Source organism: Taudactylus pleione, unplaced genomic scaffold, assembly GCF_031769625.1.
Source record: "Taudactylus pleione unplaced genomic scaffold, aTauple2 ptg000192l, whole genome shotgun sequence".
In the NCBI taxonomy this organism is placed as follows: Eukaryota; Metazoa; Chordata; class Amphibia; order Anura; family Myobatrachidae; genus Taudactylus; species Taudactylus pleione.
Window position 1 is genome coordinate 248,256 of NW_028284594.1, and position 13,659 is coordinate 261,914.

General features: G+C 47.6%; 1 protein-coding gene across 2 annotated transcripts in view; it reads right to left on the minus strand.

Moving 5' to 3' along the window:
- MAP3K3 (mitogen-activated protein kinase kinase kinase 3) overlaps positions 1-3,316 on the minus strand; it is a 58,007-nt gene extending 54,691 nt beyond the window's left edge. Inside the window, exon 1 of one of the 2 annotated variants that reach the window (XM_088476732.1) lies at positions 3,028-3,316. In XM_088476732.1, coding sequence (XP_088332858.1) covers positions 3,028-3,031 — 4 coding nt within the window. In that variant the 5' untranslated portion in view covers positions 3,032-3,316. The remainder of the gene's footprint in view (positions 1-3,027) is intronic. The other variant, XM_088476731.1, reaches the window with a different exon arrangement.
- Between the last annotated feature and the right edge of the window lie 10,343 nt (positions 3,317-13,659).

Consider the following 13,659-nt stretch of genomic DNA (forward strand, 5'->3'; position numbering starts at 1 on the left):
GTATAATGTTGTATTATATGCTGTTGCATTAAGATTTCATTTTAAAGAAGCCAAGCATGGAATATTCCATATTCCAGTTGACAGTACGCGTTTTTGTAGGAAGCATTCTCCTGGCATCTACCAAACCCAGATTCTTCCATAAGACTGTCAGATTGTGAATAGGGCAATTACATTTCTCCAGAGTCTAATGGTTTGTTGGCGTAGTTTACACCACTCCAGCCAATGTTTGGCATTGCATTTGGTAACATGTCATTTTTGAGGGGCTGCTCAGTCATGGAAACCCAATCTATGAAGCTCCTGCTGAATGCTGAAGCTACACACTTCAGCAACCATAGGTCCTGTTTTGTGAGATTCTTTGGCCCAAAGCTTGGCAGTTGAGCTTTTGTTGCTTCTAGATGTTAACACTTCACAATAACAGCACTCTGGACAAGTGTTGAAGCCGGGGTTTCAGTACTTACCCCCTTTCACACCTGGGTGATAGGCCGGGATTTTTCCCGGGTCATCACCCTTTACACTGGACCGGGGTCTACCAGTGACCCAGGTCTTATGTCCAATAGTGGGCGCATGGAGATGATGTAATTTCCAGGCACTACTGTGCCCGCCAATAAAGTCCTTTTAGGCATGACCTGGGTCATCAAGACCCGGGTTATGCCTTTCAGACATAAGCCGGGACACTGACACTTGTTGTAAGTCCCAGGAATAACCCTGGTCGATTGCAGGGTCACAGACCTGGGACTGTTAACCCGGATCAGACCCTTTTAGACGTAATCAGGATCTAGGTCGACTCGCCATGCCCTGGAAAATTCATGGGTTTTAGCTTATGTCTAAAAAAGGGGAATCAGCTGACCAGGGAAACTATAGCAAGGCATACATTTCACTGACTTGTTGGAATGATTACATCCTATGACAGTTCCACGTTGAAAGTCTCTGGCCTCTCTATTAAGACCCATTCTACTGCTAATGGAGGACTACGGAGATTGCTTGGCTATATACATGTGTTAGCATTAAAGATATACAAAACAGGCATAATGCCTGTGAATGCACACAATTATATATAATGTATCACAACAGTAATACAGTATGCATGCAGACATACAGACAATATGCACCACAAACCTAGAATACAGTCTGTGTGGACTCACAATGCATCACACCAGAAATACAGCTTGTTCACATATCAATAAAATAATATATACATATTTAAAGCTTTACAAAACATGCACATCAATAATACAACTTACATGCACATTTTAAGCAATGGTGTGTTAGACAGATGCCAACATTCACTTTTTCCATCTAGTAGAAATTTGTAGTTTAGCAACAGCTACAGTACTGAATATTGTATACTACTAAATACTACTTATGGGTCATTCCATGCCAAGTGGACCAATTTTGAAGATCGTCTACATCTGACCATCTCCAATTTCGATACAATTTTGCATGAAGATTGGCATATATATCATACTGGTATGCCGATGCTTACATTACCGGCGGCAGCATACCGATGCCGGTCAGAATCCCGACGTCGGCATCCCGGAGGTAACGGGGTTGGGTTAGACACTAGGGGGAGGGTTAGGATTAAGCACTAAGGGGAGAGGGTTAGGTTTAGGGTACAGGAAGGGGGAAGTTAGGGTTCGGCACCGTAGGGGAAGGGTTAGGGCAGTGAGAGGGGGAGTGTTAGCATACCGACCAACAAAATTTGATTTGCTCACAGCCATAGGAAGCTGCCGTAAACACGGCATTTAGGGAGCCTGAGGGTTTGTTCATATCGATCCACAGAAAATGTTCTCTTCAGCCGCTAACGAAATCCACGTTAAAGAGAATGGCTGCAATTCAATTTAATAAGATGTTGAACAGCCCGAGGAGGGAGCTCCCGAAGATATTCAATACGATGTTTGGTCGGACTAAAGGAAAGGATTTCTTCTCGTACCCTCCAGGGGATGCGAGGAGAAATCCAACAAAAGTGTCATCCACGTGGCCTCGTGGCCAGCACTTTATAGTCGGAGATGACGGTTGTCACGACTAAATGCCCAGGTTAAGTTGCGGGAACCGACATACTCTGACTTAACAGCACGCTGTATTTAATAGCTCCGGGAGCTCCCTCCCGTGGCTATTCAACATTGCATGGAATTGAATCGCGGCCAATGAATGCCTTCTCCTGGACTTACACTATTACGTTCTTAATTGGGAACTCAATTCCCCGTTATGGACGAAATGGCAAATTACATCTATCGACAAAGCAAGTTTTGCCTCACATCTCATAGCGGTATGGAGGGAAACTTGTAATGCAAGTGTTACCATATTTGAATATGTACGTAGCAGGGAAATGCAGTGACGTTCGGCAGTGCTGCATAGATTCTGGCTGCAGTGTGCCATTCTAGGCACCCTGCTAGCCAGATGAGGCTAGTATAAAAAAAAGCTCAGAGGGCCAGGCCAAATGATTCCGAGGGCCTTATACGGCCCCCGAGCAGGAGGTTCCCCATCCCTGCTTTAGAATGAAACCCTGGCAAGCAGGGCCCTCCCTCCTAGTGTTTCTTCCTGCCCCCTAGTTCTACTACCTCAGCCTACTGGCATAAGTTATATATCCACATCTGTATTTATGTGTTATTCTGTTTACCCATTTCTCTATTCTGCTCAGTAGGGCGCTGCGAAAATTGGGGGCACCTTATAAATAAAAACGAATAACAATTGTATTTGATAACTGCAGCTAAAGACGTGAAGGCTATATCATACATGTATATGTCTCAGCCTCTGTGAGCTGAAAGCAGCCTAGAACCTAAGGACAGGTACTGCACACGCTGCTGCAGTCGTGAATAGCATCTGTGACATCCAGGCAGTAATCCCGTACAGGCGTACATTACACAGGTAATGCTGGCATGCATCAGTCCATAAGTTACATGCAGAGCATAAGTCAGCAGCAGCAGCATAGTGTCCTGCCCGGTGCAGCATCACTCAGAAAGCAGCAGCGCAGCGGGAACAACACGGCAGATAACGGACACACTGGTCCCAGTGAAGCTCCGCACTCACCCATGGCGGCAGAGGGGAAGCGGTCCCGGGCTTTGTCCGTGTCCCGGAGCCTCAGGCCCACTATGGGCAGTCCCAGTTCTACTCCAGTCGCTTTCCGTTACGTTAAGGTCCAAGGCCTACACTCCCCCGCCTTCTCCGCGGGTGTCCTGTCATTCCCGCAGGCGTCTCCGGGTCACCTCATATCCGGGTGTCCTCGGTCTTGATTTCGAGCGCCCCAGGAAAAACGCAACCGCAACTCCTCACTGCCCACAGGACAGGGCTGCTGCCAGTCATTGGCGGGCGGGACAACCAGCAGCCAATAGGGGAAGAGATTCGTGCATGGAACGCAGCGCAGCCGCTGGGCGGGGCCTCCGGTGACAGCTGTCACTGACACTGGGAGGGGCGTGTGTTGCATAGCGACAAGAGAAGCGATGGATTATACCTCCTGCTTATTTACAGCTGTGTCTGCCATATCCAGTCTGTCCCCCTGCACACCTCCAAGTTCACAAGGTTCCTGGCTGGAGAAAGAGGTAGGATACTCATCCAGCCAAGTAGAGGAAGTCACCTGTGCCCGTGCACGATTAAAATACATCCAGAAAACATGAGCTGTTGGGGTGCATAAGGATCTTATTGGGAAATACTGATGCATATAAGTACAAAGTTGCAGCTACGTCTATAAATGGCACTGCTCATGGGACGATCAGCAGGGATCTCATTTCAACATCACTAGTATTTTTTCATGAATTTTTAATTCAAATATCAGTTATATGAATTAAGTTAAATATTAATTTTGTTTATTGTTTTAGGTGATCACTTTTAAAACTGAAATATGAATTATTACCTGTGCACACTTTTTCAACTTAATAAAACTCAATAACAATCTGATGTCACCATAACAGTAAGGGCAGGTGAACTTTCTTGGGAGACAAATCTATAGTCAGGAGTCCATTGGTAGTAACTGCAGTCCCAATCGCTGCCCGGCCGCCCCAACTTCACCATCCAGGAGTCAGTGGGAAGCCCACTGAGCGGGTGGGTGATATGTTATTGCACCTGTGTGTGCTACACAGGAGCAGCAACGGATCACCCACCCCTCAGACTCTGTTGGCTATCAGCCTGCCTCAAGTGATGCAGAGTCTGTGTCACTGTGGGGCTGGCAGATAGTAGCTAGCCAATGGAAGCTGGCTGGTAATGGAGTCTGGGGGGCGGATTATCCATTGCTGCTCTTGTGTGCTAGAGATGGACATCGAAATCCCTGCATGGAATGGTTGCCGGGCTTCCAACATCAAATCAAGCAATGCAATAGCAGCTAGCCATTGCATCCCAATCATGCGATAGTATAACAATCGCGATGGTTATACTTGTGCATGGAAGGGTGGCGGATCTGTAGAAAAGGGGGCGGAGCATCACGGTTCACCATTCTACGTCACTGTGGGTGTGTGCACAGCACTCTCTGCCCTGGGCTCCTCCTACACTGAGAATAAATGCTGTGCACATGCGCACTGCTTCTATTCTGCTGCTCACGGCGGTGTGTGCTCATCCCCCCACAGCCAGCCATCGGATGGGCATCGGAAAGCTGCATCTGATGGCTGGCAATCATCAAATTTACGGTATTGGATGGAAGAAAGGAGAGTTATGGTAAATCTTACCCTTGTTAACTCTCTTTCTTCAAAGTCCATAGGGTCCACAGTAAGAGAATGGGGTGTAGGTGGGACTAGGAGGACCGGACACCAACAGCAAAGCTTTTCAATCCCAGGATGCTCTGGTCCTTCCCCCTATACACCCGGCCAGAGCCTGAGGGCAACTCAGTTTTGTTAACAAGCCCAAATGCAGGAGCAGGATAGGAGAGAAGGAAGACTGGTAGACTGAAGAATCACACTCTCACACAGAGAAGGAAACAGTGACCAAGAGAAGAAACCCATAGAAGCCAGGTGCGTCAGGGCGGGTGTCCTGTGGACACTATGGACTTTGAAGAAACAAAGTTAACAAGGGTAAGTTTTACCATAACTCTCCTTTTCTTCTTCAGGGTCCAGAGGGCTCCACAGGGAAACAATGGGGATGTCCCAAAGCAGTTGTTCAAGGGGCAGGTACACTCCTGAGCTGAGAAGAGAACCCTGCAACTCAAGGAAGCATCCTGAGAGGAAATGTATCAAAGGAATAGAACCTAAGAAAGGTGTGGACAGAAGATCACGTAGCCGCTTTGCATAGTTGTTCAGCAGAGGCGCCACGCCGGGCTGCCCAAGAGGGACCCACAGAGCGAGTAGAATGAGCAGATACTGTAGCTGGCACATTAAGACCAATCTGCGCATAAGCCTGTGAGATAGTCATGCGAATCCATCTGGCCAGAGTCTGTTAGCTGGCCATCCCTTCTTATGGAATCTATATAAGATGAGGGGAGAGTCTGATTTCCTGATTGACCTAGTGCGATCCACGTCGATCTTTAGAGCATGGACCACATCCAAAGAGGCCTCACTTGCTGAGAGATATAGTGATTGAAAGGCCAGAACCACAATTTCCATTGCACCCCTAAATTCGATACCGTATGAGCAGATGCTATAGCCAGAAGAAACAGAGTCTTTGCAGGGAGGGTCGAATGGAGGTTCCTGGAGTGCATGGAGAACCACTGACAAATCCCACGGAGCCACAGGAGGCACAAAGGGAGGTTGTATATGTAGAACACCCTGCAGGAAGGTGTGAACATCCGGTCGAGGAGCAATTCTACGCTGGAATCAGATGGATAGAGCAGAGACGTGTACTTTCAGAGATACTAGGCAGAGTCCAAGATTCCAATCCAGCCTGAAGAATGACAAGTATTCCAGAAACCTTAAAAACCTGAGGGTCATAGTTTCCAGGGGCACACCACTGTAAATATGTATGCCATACCCGGTGATAAATCCCAACAGAGGCTGGTTTATGAGCTCTGATAATGGTCTGGACTACAGACCTAGAAAATCCTTATGCCTTAGGAGGGATGTCTCAAGAGCCAAGCCGTTAAAGACAGACGGGCCAGGTCCGAATGTAGACAGGGACCCTGAGACAACAGGTCTGGTCATAGAGGAAGTTGAAGAGGAAAGTCTATGGAGAGACTTTGAAGGTCGGAGTACCAATGGAGTCTGGGCCAAGCCTGCGCCACCAACAGGACAGTGCCCCCTTCCTGTTTGAATTTCCGAATAATTCAAGGAAGAAGGGATATTGGAGGGAAGAGGTACTCCAACTGTAAGATCCACCTTACATATAATGCATCCACGAAGGCCGTGTTGAGGTCCTTTGTCCTGGCTCCATACACTGGAAGTTTGTGGTTGTGTCTTGATGTCATGAGATCCACATCTAGTAGACCCCATTTTTTCACCAGAAGCTGAAAGACTTCTGGATGTAGAGACCACTCTCCTGCATGCACGTCGTGACGGCTGAGGAAATCCGCTTCCCAATTCCTGGGATGAACACTGTGGAGATGGCGTTCGGTCCATGTGAGAATGCGGGACACTTCTGCCATTGCTGCCTGACTTCAAGTGTCTCCTTGGTGATTAAGGTAAGCTACTGCCGTGGCGTTGTCAGACTGTACTTGTACTGGCCTGCTCTGAAGGATATCCTGAGCCAGAGTGAGAGCTCTGTAGAAGGCTCAGAGTTCTTGGACGTTGAAAAGTAAGACCGCCTTGGCTGGAGTCCAGTGGCCCTGGAAGAAGTGCTGGCCAGTCAACGCTCCCCACCCGCAGAGTCTTGCGTCCGTCGTTAGGAGTACCCAGTCTGGGATCCAAAAGGGGCATCCCTTGCTCAAGTGGGACGTCTGTAAACATCAGGCTAGGGACAGGCGAACCTCCGAAGAGAGACTCATCATCTGGGATTTGAGCAGATGAGGCATGGAGAGGATCAGGTGTTGTAGGGGCCTGGAGTGAAACTGAGCGAACTCCACCATGTCGAAGGAGGACACCATGGATCCCAGGGTCTGCATTGCAGAGTGAATTGAGACTCTGCCACGTGTAGTAGTCTGTACACCCGGTGCTGTAATACCGAGATTTTTTTTTGTCATTAGGAAGATTCTCTGAACCTGAAAGTCCAGGAAGGCTCCCAGAGGTACCATTCTTTGAGTAGGTGTCAAGGAAGACCTTTTTCCAGTTCAACCAACCATGCGTTTGTAGAAAGGCAATCTTTATCTGTAGATGGTGGTGAAGAATTTCTGAGGAGCTGGCCAACAGCAAGAGATCGTCTAAATATGGGAGCAGTCTGATCCCTTGATGACGAAGATAGACTGCCATAACTGCCATGATCTTGGTAAACACCCGATGAGCCTTTGCAAGGCTAACAGACAGAGCCTGAAATTGGTAATGCTGCTGTGGTATAGCAAACTGGAGATATTGTTGATGAGAAGGCGCTATAAGTAAATGTAGGTAGGCGTCCTGAATGTCCAGAGACACCATAAAGTTCCCAGTCTCCATAACCAGGATAATAGAGCGGAGGGTTTCCATACAAAACCTGGGCACCCTGATAAATTTGTTCAGAGACTTGAGGATAGGCCGAAGAGACCCATTGGGCTTCTGAACTAAGAAAAGGGTAGAATAATAGCCCTTCCCTCGCTGTGCGGAGGGGACAGGAATTATTACTCCCGAGAGCAGTAAGGACCGAATGGCCTTTTGGAGCAACAGAGCCTTGCATGGGTCCGATGGAGGGCCTGTGCAGAAAAACTGCTGGGGGGGTGGCCTTAGGAAGAATAGGGCATATCCGTGGAAGACCACTTCTCTTACCCAGGTGACTTTTGTGGTCTGTCGCCAGAAATGGGCGAATTGAAGAAGTCGACCTCCCACACTGGGAGCCCCCAGGGAGAGGCCTGTCCCCAGATTTGGTAGGTGGACGTCTAGTAGCCCAGGTCTGTTTGGTCCAAGGCTTGGAAACCTTAGTTGATGCTTCATACCTTGAAAAGGACTGACCTTTAGTTTTTCCTTGAGGACAAAAGGACCGAAAGGATGACGTCTGAGGCTTCGCATTATATGCAGAGGGCAGGAACGCCGTCTTGGAAGCTGCCAAGGTAGTCACAATCTTGTCCAAATCTGGGCCAAACAGGATATCCCCTGAATAAGTCAGAGACTCTAAAGCCTTTTTAGAGTCCGCATCTGTCTTCCATGAGCGAAGCCAAACAATACGGCAGGCTACTACAGAAGTGGCAGATGCCTTGGAGGCTAGGAGAGCCATATCCATAGCTGCTTCACCCAAATAGGAGGTTGCATCTAATGTGAGATATGTAGGACAGCTGTTCCTCGAAGCATCAGAGGGAAATGTCTCTTCTAGGGCCTCTGCCCAACTCTCAATGGCCTTAGCCACCCAGGCCATAGCCCTAGCAGGACAAGTAATAGCTCCTGTAAGACATATAGATTTTAGACAAGCTTCCATCCTTTTATCCATAGTCTCCCTCAAGGAGGTTGCAGTATGGATAGGTATTGTAGCATTTTTGACCAGACGTGTCACTTGGGAATCCACAGCTGGGGGATCTTCCCACTTAGTGCAATCAGTAGCGGGAAGAGGGTAAAAGGAACTTAAACACTTAGGCAGCTGAAATCTTTTACTGAGCATTTTCCATGGCTCACTCATATGATCAGATAGCTGATCAGAGTGAGAAAATTCTGGTAAAATTACCTTCTGTCATTTAAAGGATGGCTGTTTTGCCTTAGGAGCAGGTTATGTCTCTTCTATTTGAAGAATAGATTTTACAGCTCTTACAAGTGCAGTATATTCAATTTAGAGGGGGGTTCCTCGTCTCCCGAAGGAGAGTCAGAGTGGGCGACGTCTGCATCTTCTGCCTCCCCAGATGATAAATCAGAATCTGATAGCTGGGTGGACTGGGAAGATAACAGCACGCTTAGTAGGTTTACTAGGTAAGGGTCTCTCTTTTTGCAGCATTTGCTGAAAAGCTGTAGAGGTATCCGCCAGACTCTGCACTGAGGTAGAAAGTATGTCTACCCTTGGGGGAGGCAAAGGATTTGCAGAAAGTACCTGCTATGGCCATCCCATAGGGGGAGCTACCACAGGGACCGTTAGATGGTCCGCAATTTTTGCCAGCACTTGTGAAAAAGTAGTCCAGGGTGGATCCTGAGGAGAGGACACCGGGACTGATGGGCCTGGGGCAGTATGCACAAAGATCATCCTGAATGAGGTCCTCAAAGTCAAGCCTGCTGAGCAGGACTTACAAGACTCCAGAGTGGGAGGAGCAGGCTACTTGTCAGTCTTGCCTCTGCTAGACATAGCTGCAAGAATAATGTAACAATCTGGCAGAGCGCAGTGAGCAACCCCGCTGTATGTGTAATATGGCACAGTGTAGTGCGCAACAGCAATTTATGGTGTGGTGATAGCCCTCACAAATATATGGAGATCTGAGGTACAATGAACCCCCTATACCTTTAGTATACCAGGGTTATAGTAGAAGGGAAAGGTATAAGCTGAGTCATATGAAAAAGAAAACAGCAGCGCTAGCATAAGTCACATACAATGCAGAATATACAATATAACTACAGTGGGCACTAAACTCACCTACACAGACTGCAGTGGCTGGCAGGCTATAGCATTGTATAACCTGGCCCTTGGGAGGGGTACACAGGGAGACTGGACCCAATGTTTCCACAGACCTGAATGCAGAAAATGGCTGCACTGAGGGGACGGAGGGTAGGGAGGAGCAGCTCAAGGAGCTGGAGCGTCCTCAGCTGGGAGAGGGGTCGCAGGGAGAGCGCCTTCTTCCCTATGCTGACTTTAACCACTGGGTCCCCTGGCCTTACATATATCTTGCACCAGTGCTTGTAATGCCCTGGTGGTCTAGTGGGAGTCCCGGACGAACTGGTGTCCACATCAGCTCCTCTGTTCTGTCTCCTAAAACCGGAGGTCTGCACGAGCGTGGATCCGTCTTACCTGTCCCCTGGATTCCGGGCTGCAGTCTGGGGTCCGGGGAGCTTCGCTAGCTAAGTCCCCCTCAGAGCCCTGCCGAGAGTACCTAGCCGAGAGCTGGTGTCACGGCGCCGTGGAAGGGTGATGGAGCAAGAGTGTAGACGTCCAAAGGACTGCATCATGCTGCTGCTCATTAGTAGAATAAATAAAACTAAAATTAAATCATAAAAATAAGCTTGGGCTGGATAATAGCAGTCCCGTTAAAACGATGTTCCAGCTCCTGACGGAAACTGAGTTGCCTTCAAACTGTGGGTGGGGGAAGGACCGCAGCATCCTGGGATTGAAAACTTTGCTGTTGGTGTCCGGTCCTCCTAGTCCCACCTACACCCCATTGTCTCCCTGTGGAGCCCTATGGACCCTGAAGAAGAAAGTACTTCCATCAAATAGGAAACATTGGCCCTGATTCAGAGCCGGACGCTCTGGAAAAAGGGGTGGCTATTCAAATGAACCGTTCGCTCTTTGCGGTCTGTTCACGCCTCTAAGTCTGAACGAGCGAACAAAACTTGCGGTCGTAATTTTGAAAAAGACGCCCCCTGGCCGCTTGCACCGTACGTCATGTCCGCTATTTAATAGATTAATCGAGTACATCGAACAGCGTATGAACTGCTCGCTATTCTTGTGGTTGGTTTTTCCTACTGCTATTTTGCGAGCAGTTCTAACTATAAATCAACCAAGTGACGTGGTCAATGAAGCTCCTGTATTAATTATGCACACCCATAAAACGCCCGTTTTGAACTTTAAGCACGCCTGTGTTCTGATCTCCACTCCCCGTTTTCAAGCACCTTCCCCTGTTACCACCCACATACGCCTCCTCCTGTCACTCAAAATAGCAGGCATTCGCTATTTAGCGAACAAACTATTTTCGGCCGCACTGACTGGTTCGCGCATGCGCAGATGAGCGAACATCGCTCATAACGAATGAGCGGCCACTTACGAGCGGCTCTGAATGAGGGCCATTGATCATTGATGGTTGCTAAGCATCGGCTTCAGATGTCCATCCCAACTGTGTGCTGTTCCCAGCTGGTCCCCGGTGGCTTCCCACTGATACTCAGCCGGCCGGCAGGGCAGCGTTTAGGGGTGCAGTTGGTGTGACTCTCCCTCTTTTAGTTTTGGGCTGCGCTGCAGCCCCCGCTTCAGAGCCGCCACTGATCAAGACTATACTTTCCTACTCTAGCACCTGGGGGGATAGGCTTTTTCTCCCATTAAGGCACCACAACACAGACAAGATCAATAGTGGAATGATTGGAGTGCGCTATAGATATAAATAGGCACATACTTTTGCTAACAGATACAAGGAATAACAAAATTGTCCAAGCACTGCTGATAAGGTTAAGGACCTCTGTCCCTGCTATGAGTTTGGGGAGTAGTTCCCCTTTAGACATATTTATCACATCCCACATTTTTTATGCGATTTAGGTGTGAAAATATTGCCCATGATTTATGATGCAGTAATGTAAATTACCGCTTGCAATTATCATCCTTTAGGTGCCAGGACAGAGCTTGTAAGCAAGCTACATCCTGGCGAAGGATTACATAGTGATGCACTATGCTTCTGGATTTGGATGCGGCAGGCCTCATGCACAGCCATCATGTGGCAGGCGATGGGGAGGACCCCTTTCCAGTAAAATTTAGGATGGAGTAGCCCATAGACTACTATGGGCTAACGCCATTCGCCTCCATTTTAAAAAACCCACCCTTGATCCTGACACCCTCTAATTATGGTCTCATCTCTCTCCTCCTCTTTGCCTCCAAACACCTGGAACGGATTGTCTACTCCCTGCTTGACCCATTTTAATCTGGCTTTCATCCTCTCCAAAGAAACTGCCCTAACTAAAGTCAGCAATGACCTACTTGCTGCTAAATCCAATGGCCACTACTCTCTGCTCATTCTTCTTGACCTTAACTTCTGCTTTTGACACTGTGGACCATCCTCCTGCAAATCTTCACTCACTCGGTTTGCGTGATACTGACCTCTACTGGCTGTCCTCCTCCCTCTCTGACTGCTCTTTCGCCTGTCATGACTCAACTTCTCTCCCACCTCCTCTATCAGTAGATATCCCCAAGGATCTGTTCTTGGACCTCTCCTATTCTTCTTTTATACATCCTCCTGAAATAAGCTCATCAGCTCTTATGGCCTCCAATATCATCTCTATGCTGATGACACTCAGATCTACCTCTCCTCACTCATATCTCCAAATGTCTCTTTGCCATTTCTTCCTGCATGTCCCAGCGCTTTCTTAAACTTAATAGGTCTAAAGACTGAGTTGATAATCTTTACACCCTTCCAAATAACCTCACCTCCCACAATATCATTAACTATTGACAGCCCCACCATCTCCTCTAACCTGCAATTGCACTGTCTTGGAGTTATTTATGGCTCCTCCCTCTCCTTCAAACCACACATTCAGTACCTTTTGCAGTACTGTTGTTTCCATCTCAGAAATATCTCCAGGATCAGACCCTTTCTCACCCTGGAGGCAGCAAAGACCCTCATACTCTCACTGGTCATCTCCAGATTCAGCTAAGCACATTGTCACTAGTGAGACCAGTGCCCAGTTTTTGTTTTGTTTGTGTCATCTCTAGATTGGAAACCTGTAACCTCCTATCATTTGGCCTCCCTGACTCCGAGCTCTCTCCACTCCAATCTGTCCTCAATGCTGCTGCTTGGCTCATCTTCCTCTCCAAACATACTACATCTGCCTCCCCTCTCTTACAAGCCCTACTCTGGCTACCTTTCCATTTCAGAACCCAATTCAAACTTTACAGTCACTTACAAAGCCCTCTCCCAATCCTATCCATCAACCTTATCTCCCTTCACACTCCCACCCATCCATTTCGCTCCACAAATGTGTCCCACATCTTCTCCCAGCTGATTACTTCCTCCCAATCTGACTCGAAGACTTTGCCTATGATGCTCCCTACCACTGGAACTCTCTCCCTATCAAATATTTACATCTCTACAAAACTTCAAAGGGGCTTTCGAGATCCACTTCTTTATCTAGGCCTTCCAGCTCTCATCCTTACCCACTGCTCCATGCTCACTTTCTCTCCCTCCCCGTTAGACTGTACGCTCTCACAAACAGGGCCATCTTCCCACATGTGCTTTTCCTCGCCTCCCGTATATCATCTCCTCCCCATCTGTCCCTTGGGCTCTGCCGTTCTGCTGCGCATTTGTGTATTCCGACTGCTGGTGCAGCAATGTATATAAACCATGTCCTGCTATGCTCTGTACTGTAAGTCATTATTTTCATATTGTGTTAATCTACTTTGTAAGGTGATGTAAACCCTTGTGGTGCCATATATATTATATATATATATATATATATATATATATATATATATAAAAGATGATAATTCTAACGCAATCTTCAGATGGCGTTTGCCACCGAGGCCAAACTCCAGAATGCAAAGCATTCCAGAGCTTTGCAAATATAAGCTAAGTAGCCCTCAAAGAAACCTATGGGGACTGCGACTGCTGTCACAAATGGAGGAACCGCAGCAAATATCAGAGATATCTCCAGCAGTCCCCCTCTATCTTAATGCTTAATATTTGCGGACACCCCCTGAAGAGGTGTTTTAGGATATCCCGCAAATATTCTTTCATAGACCCATTTAAAAGGGATTCTATAAAACAAACATTATACAAATGGTTACTATGCAATCAAGTTACTTCTACGTCGAATGTATATACTTAATTTTTATGAACAGTATATTAGTTTTACATAAATTAGT